The 7,111-nt window shown below is 51.1% G+C and overlaps 1 protein-coding gene across 1 annotated transcript; it reads right to left on the bottom strand.

Annotated features, from left to right (window-relative positions):
• Positions 1-373: 373 nt before the first annotated feature.
• On the bottom strand, positions 374-6,509 carry LOC112446673 (keratin, type II cuticular Hb1-like). Its single transcript, XM_024992429.2, has 9 exons — positions 5,622-6,509; positions 4,646-4,854; positions 3,985-4,045; positions 3,513-3,608; positions 3,125-3,289; positions 2,731-2,856; positions 2,258-2,478; positions 1,413-1,444; positions 374-878 (listed from the first exon to the last, which is right to left on the bottom strand). The coding sequence occupies exons 1-9, from the start codon at positions 6,039-6,041 to the stop codon at positions 766-768; spliced, it is 1,443 nt and encodes a 480-aa protein (XP_024848197.1). The 5' UTR covers positions 6,042-6,509; the 3' UTR covers positions 374-765.
• Positions 6,510-7,111: the final 602 nt, after the last annotated feature.

Consider the following 7,111-nt stretch of genomic DNA (forward strand, 5'->3'; position numbering starts at 1 on the left):
GATAGAAAGAAGGAAAGTTGATGAATGGGCCATCTGTAGACAGGAAAATGATGAGATGTTTTTAAGGCTGCTTGAATTTCAATTATCAGTGCAACATTCACGTGGAGGTGCCCCATGGTCGATCAGAAACCTCAGAGATGAACTCATTCATTCTCTCAACATTGCTCAGTGCCTGCTATAAGCCAACACTGTGTCAGACACTTCCTAGCACTAGAGAACTACCTCAGAGAGCCCTGAGCACACAATAGCACAGCCTGAGCATCAGGCCCGCCCCTCCAACACCCCCCGCCACCACCCCCCATCCCACCCCCACTTCCTGGAGATCCCACCCACCCGTTCCAAGCCTGGAATAATGGACAGAAAGATGCACACATATGATGGAAACTAGATGACTTTATTTTAAGCACAGTTAGCAAGGAGGAAAGAAGATTTGGGAAAGGAAGTGACGAACATTCAAGAATGCAAGGGAAAGAAAGGTGGGAGGGGGACTTAGGTGTTGCCCTCTTCGTGGGATCAGAGAGCCCAGGATCCTCAAATAGACTACATCCACGGATCACTCCTCCCAGCAGCCTTTCTCAGCCAGAGGCAGGCAGGAGACAAGGAGGGGAGGAGGGGATTCCCACACAAGAATTGAGAGGTGGACAGTAGAGAAGGTGAGTCAGAATGATGGGTTGCACATGGTAGGGTTGGGCAGACAGGCCAGCTGGGAGGCTCAGAGAGGGTGAGATGGGCTGGGGCTTGGGTGCCTCCTCAAGTCCTACCAGCTCAACACTTCTTACAGCTGCTGCCACAGGCTCCCACCCCATAGGAACCGATGCCACAGGTACGGGTGGCTGAGAGGTCACCACATACAACTCCACCCCGGGAGCTGCTCACTCCTGCACAGAGACAATAATGGTAAGTCAGAACCTTCGGGGGTAGTGGGGAGCTGGTCCCAAGCACACTCCCTCCCTAACACCCAGCAGGATGTCTCTGGATCATCCACATCTCCAGGGAGAAAGACAATCTGAACTCCCGTGTGGTCTCAGGACTCCCATCCTCACAGGACAGGAATGACCTCAATCTTTCTTAATCTATTCTTCTGTAGCTGATTTCAGGAAGACCTCCATGGGGACAACCATGCTAACAAAATACCTGTTTTGATCTAGAACAAGACAACTGGAGTATGGACAAGTGTGTTTGGACAAGGAGAAAGTCAGAGCTTCCTATAATGGGGAAAATAAGACTGACACTCTAACAGGCAGGGGGTGAAGTATTATTCCACTCCTAACCTGTCAACCAGCTCCCTCTTTGTAACTGTGTGATTGGAAATGAATGGAACTCTTCTCCCAGGGTCTTTTCACCCTCAGAGCTAAGACATTTTTCCCACTGTCTCACTTCAGTGTCTCCCCTTCAGGGCCCGAATTACTCACTGACATTCACAGCACTGATGCCTTCACACAGCCTGATGTGGGAGAGAAAAGAGCATTAGGACTGGGTGTTAGTTTCTGACAACGATCCCAGAAGTCACATGGTCACCCACTCTGAACCCAGTCACCTAAGAAGCCACCCAAGTTCCTCCCCAGAAGGTCAGAGAAGGTCTGGGGTCCAGCACCCCTAGAGGCTCAGCATCTCCCCAGCTCTGTTTCAAGAGAACACAAGGGGCAGGATCTCCCAGGTCCCTCTAGGAAGAGGGTCCTACTGAAGTGCAGTGGGACTGCCCCCAGGACTCCAGCTTCAGACTGCCGACCCCACTCCTACTGACTGGCTCTACCATCCTGAACAATCCAGTCTCCCTGGGCCACAAGCTTTTCATCTCTCTAATCGAAATGTATTTTTCTATTTGCCCTTTCAGTTTGAGGCCATTTTTATCCTGTCCCTTAAGCAAGGATGTTCTGGCACCAGCTCCTACCAGTTAGTTCACAGATACTGTTTTGTACATTTCTAGCCAACTCTGCATGAAGTCACAGTGGTAGCTTGAGCCCAGGCATGATAGAAGTATTTACACCACTAAAATATGCAAATGTTATACATCACAGACTTTTTATTCCCTCAGAGAACCAGCAAACTATTGTCCCTAACCAAATGATGTTGGAGCCCATTGGAAATCAGACAGCGGGCTCAACTGAGACTGTTCTCCTTAGCCTCTCCTCGGAGCAGAGAGGGAGCCAGAAAGGGTTCCAAGATGTAAGCAGAAGAAGGAATGGGGAAGTAGTAGAGGAAAAAAAATGGGCCAGGTCTATGCAATTGAGGCCCCAGCTGTGCAGACTGTACCCACCTCTGCTCCTCGCCCTCCAGCAGGCGCCTGTAGGTGGCGATCTCGATGTCCAGGCCTAGCTTGGCGCTCATCACCTCCTGGTACTCCTTGAGCAGGCAGGCCATGTCCTGCTTGGCCTTCTGCAGGGTTTTCTCCAGCCCCGCCAGCTTGCCCCGGGCATCATTAAGGGCCGCCTCGCCCTGCTGCTCCGCCTGGGTCACTGCGGCCTCCAGCTTGGAGTTCTAAGGGCCCAGGAGAGAACAAGGTGGGTTATGGCCTCTGGGTTTCTGTGTCCATTTCCTGGATGTGTCTAGTCTCTCTACCTAGATGAGATCACCCCAGAAACAGACCTCTCCCCTTCATCAACTGGGGCTCCCTGAAGGGCCATAACTTAGGACTCAAGTCATACGAATGGGTTGGAGAGTGAATGGTGAGATCCAGCTGGGCGCACACACTGCCTGTGGGACCCTGGGTGGGCCTCAAAAAAACCCTACCTGGCTCTTAGCATTTTCAATCTCAGCTGTCAGCCTCTGGATCAGGCGGTTGAGCTCGTTGATCTCCTCCTTGGTGCGGCGCAGGGTCTCCCCATGCCGGATCACCGTGGCCTTGATCTCCTCATACTGGAAGAGGAAGCAGAGAGGCTCATGAAACTCAGGACAGGACCTCCCACACATTCAGGACAATGTAGATGATTTGCAGGTTGTCCAGTGCTCAGCCTGTGCAACCATACACGGCAGCCCTGCCTTTCTACCCCAGCCTGAGAGATGTCAATACTTTATTTACCGTCCCTAAGGATCAGAATCCCCAGACAAAAGTAGCCTTTTTTAATAAATGCCTTGAATCCCCCCCAGCGCCACATCTAGGAGGCAGGTGTCCTGGACCACTCACCTTGCTGCGGTACCAGCTCTCAGCCTCGGCCCGGCTGCGGCTGGCAATTTCATCATAGTGAGCCTTGATCTCGGCGACAATGCTGTCCATGTTCAGGTACCGGCTATTGTCCATCTTGACGACAACTGAGGTGTCTGAGATGTGGGCTTGCATGACTCTCAACTCCTGTAGGGCCAAGAGTCATTCACATTACATACACCATCCAGAGCCAAGTAGAACAGAGTTCACTTTCCACCTTTACACACACACACACACACACACACACACACACACAAGCCCACAGTTTCCAAAACCCTCACGCCTGCAGGCACCCCTGTCTATTTCCTCTGTACACAGGCCGGCCTGGGAATCAGGAGACCTGAGTAATGTCCTCTCTGCTGGTGCTCACCTCTTCATACAAGGTCTTCAGGAAGCCCACCTCCTCTACCAGGCTGTGTGCGTTGGCCTCCAGATCTCCTTTGAGCACATAGGCACGATTAACCTCCTGGAGATACAAACACACAGCAATCCCTAGTCATTGCAGAGGCTTTCCAGTGGGGGCTCCACTTCCCCCAACCCCATCCCCAGCCCTGCAAAGCAAGTCGTAGGCATATATCAGTAAGTCAAGAATAAGGGAACTAAGGTCTCCCACCAACTCTAGCAAAACGTCCTGTGTGACTTTAGAAAGTCCTTCCATCTCTCTGGGCCACTCTATTAAGGGAGAGCCAAAGAATTCCTGCCCTGTAGATCTCCCAGAGTGTGAGAAGGGATATGCCTATCGGTTGGGATAAAATATAAGTTTATTAACTGAACAAGGGCATACCGATGCCCTGAGGGCTACCAGACTCCCAGGCAACTATCCCCCAAGCAGACCTACTCACCTGCTTGATTTTGACAAACTCATTCTCTGCCGTGGTCTTCAGGGCGACCTCCTCTTCATACCTCCACAAGGGAAGGTAATTTGAAACAAGAGATTTAGCTAGTAATGGAAAGGAGGGCTCAACCTGACCCATCACATCCACCCCCCAGGATATCTGAAACATCCCTCTCACCCATATCCCTAATTACACATTTCTTTAACTTAGACATGATTCACTTTAAAGATACTGGTTTTGTTATTACTCAAGTATAATAAACTGCCTGGAAAGGTGGATGGAACTGGTAAGTTCAACCAGTGATTGTGAACAGTGGAGAAGACATAGTGTCATTTCTTTGTACCTCCAGTACCTAGCACAGTAAAGAAAAGAGTGAGTGTTCAGAACAGGTTTGTGGGACAGGTCAATGGATGGATGGATGGATGGATGGATGAAGAGGCATATGGTCCCTATCCTAAGAAGTTCATAATGCAATAGAAAGACTCTTTGCTGACATTTCAGCTTCTCTTCTTTTCGTGTGTCTTCCTGTCACTGCCTTTAAAGCTGATAAAAGCAAAAGTGGGTTAATGAAGAAAGAAGTTTCTAAGGCCAGTGTGCTCAGTGGTTCCCCAATTGTTGTATCATGTCAACCCTTCTGAGAGAAGTGGACCTTCCCAAATGCACTCACTTCTTCTTGTAGCCCTGCAGCACCTCCTGCAGGCTGTTGAGCTCTGAGGCCAGCCTCCCGGTGTCGGCCTCCACACGCTCAGCCTCCCGCCTCAGCGTCTCGATGTAGCCATTGAACAGGGGCTCCAGGTTGCTCTCGCAGCAGCGCTGGTTCTGGTAGAACTTCCACTTGGTCTCCAGCAGCTTGTTCTGCTGCTCCAGGAAGCACACCTGCCGCCCAGAGGAATAGTCACCCAGACAGCCGTAATTCCAGCATCCTGCAGAATCTACCCTCCAAAACTTCCGCCCATCCCTTTCTCCCATCCCACCCCAACACATACATGAGGATCTCTGTCACTGAGATGGCTGCAGATCTGAGTCCAAGTATCCATGATCAAGCGGAAAAGTCCTTTCTCATGCCTGGCTTCACTGTGCCAGGGATCAGAATCCCTTCCCAAATGACTAAGCCTTCCCCTGGAAAACCTTCCCCAGTTAGGTCTCCTGCTGGCCCATTCCTGTCTGAAGTGAACATTACTGGGGAAGCCTCAGCTGGCCCCAGAGTTCAGTGTGAGAGTGTGTGAGTGAGTGAGTGTGGGGCGGGGATGCGGAGAGAGAGATCGGCGGGGGACAACTAAGCATTCCAGATGTCCACAAGGATGACCCTATAGTCCTATTTCTATTTCTTTTTTTCTTCTGTTTCTATTTCTGACGTAAATTTTGTATGTGTCCCATGGGGGACAGGGGTCTGTGTCCGCTTCCCTCTGACATGCAGTTCCAAGCCTGTTCTTATCTCTCTTGTACATTATAACAGTGCTATCATACCAGGAGCCCCTGCTCAATGCTCACATCTCTCTAGTCTGTCTGTGCCCTGGAAATATGTCCATCTCCTCCATCAGACTTGGGGTTCATCTGGTCCACATCTCTCTTACCCCCTGACTAACCCTTCAGTGCCTACCCAGGAAAGAAGGTTCAGGAAGGGTGTGATCAAGGACACCCACCTTGTCAATGAAGGCAGCAAACTTGCTGTTGAGGCTCTTGATCTGCTCCTTCTCCTGGTGCTTTATGCGCTGTGCATTGGGGTCGATCTCCAGGTTGAGGGGCTTGAGGAGGCTCTGGTTGACTGACACGGAGGTGATGCAGGGAGGGCTGGGGCCACCAGAGCGGTACCCAAAGCTGCGGCTGCTGGAACCAGCACGGGAGCCCCCGCAGACACTGCGACTGCTGAAGCCCCCAGTGAGCCCACGGTAGCAGGAGACACCGCGGTAAGGAGCAGCCGTGATGCAGCAGCGGCTGGGCCTGGGCCCACAGGCCGAGACACAGCTGAAGGTGCGACCAGGAGCGTACCTTTGAGTGGTCACACAGGAGCTGGAACTGCGGACTCCGCTACGGGAGCTAAAGCAAGCCGATCCACAGGTCATAGTGATTCAAGGCTGGAGGAGATGAAGCCAGAGGAAGAGGAGAAGGGTTCTGAGCTCTCCCTCACTGTCTGTGCCTTTTATAAACCCAGACACCTGGCGCTGTCTACGTCACCGTGTGGAGCAAACTTCTTGTCACCTTTATGGGCTTGGGGAATTTCTCAGTTGTTTCTCCTCTCCTGGGATAATATCATCAAGATGGGGCTTTGGAAAATCCTACACTCAGGCAACTCTGAAGCCTTGGCAGAATTTTTTCCATAGTTCAGGGCCTGAGGGTGCCAAGGAGCCTAGATCAACCAAGGCCTGGGGACTCTGCATTTTGCGAGATAATTGAGGAGAGGAAGGGAAGCTGGGTTGGGATGATGGTTTTCAGGTCAGCTGGACTCATGACCTCTGACTTTTAGTTTGGGCCACAAGATGCACTAAGACCAGGGACAAAGGGTGGGCCAGCCTATGGTGGGAAGGTGGCCGTGGACCCTGGCAGCTTTGAGAGCAAGAGCCTTCCAGGGGCTTCACAGGTAGGGTCTTGGGGACCAACTCTTCAGGGCAACCTATGACACTTGACCCTTGGCATGGCCAGAAGGAAACTGTGTTTACTCCCACCAAGATGTGGAAAAGCCAGTCATACAACCAAAAAAAAGTATTTGTTCAGCCACTTCATGCTGGGGGATCCATGAAGTGGGTAGATGTGTGTGAGCAGTGGTGTGAGAGTTCAGTATCTGAATCCCTAAAACCCTCTCTGTCCACCCAACTCCATCCCTCTTTGTGTGCCTTCAAGATTCCTCACCCACACCTGACACAGAGTGTCTTCCTCAACTAGACCTTAAGTGCAAGGCCACACTCCCCAGACAGTCTCTTTCAAAGGCCTCCCTGTTTTCTGGGGCATTTTCAGAAGAGCTTCTCCAATAAGCTCTGGGCCTGGACTGAGTGGTGGGACCTGGGATCCATTCCAAGAAACTTCAATGGATTTATTTCTAAGTATCTTATGGGTTTTAAAGTCATTAGCTTGTCTATTTTATTGGGAGATAATTTACATACAGTAAAATACACACAGTTCAACAAGTTTTGATAGA

This window comes from Bos taurus, chromosome 5, assembly GCF_002263795.3.
Source record: "Bos taurus isolate L1 Dominette 01449 registration number 42190680 breed Hereford chromosome 5, ARS-UCD2.0, whole genome shotgun sequence".
In the NCBI taxonomy this organism is placed as follows: Eukaryota; Metazoa; Chordata; class Mammalia; order Artiodactyla; family Bovidae; genus Bos; species Bos taurus.

What these genes read in the sequence shown, in the direction of transcription:
- LOC112446673 (XM_024992429.2), bottom strand. Translation starts at nt 6,041, where the DNA reads ATGACCTGTGGATCGGCTTGCTTTAGCTCCCGTAGCGGAGTCCGCAGT. An exon ending in TTGCTGCCTTCATTGACAAG is followed by an intron (nt 4,855 to 5,621) that starts GTGGGTGTCCTT and finishes TCTGGGCGGCAG; the next exon opens with GTGTGCTTCCTGGAGCAGCA. An exon ending in CTGGAGGGCGAGGAGCAGAG is followed by an intron (nt 1,445 to 2,257) that starts GTGGGTACAGTC and finishes CTCCCACATCAG; the next exon opens with GCTGTGTGAAGGCATCAGTG.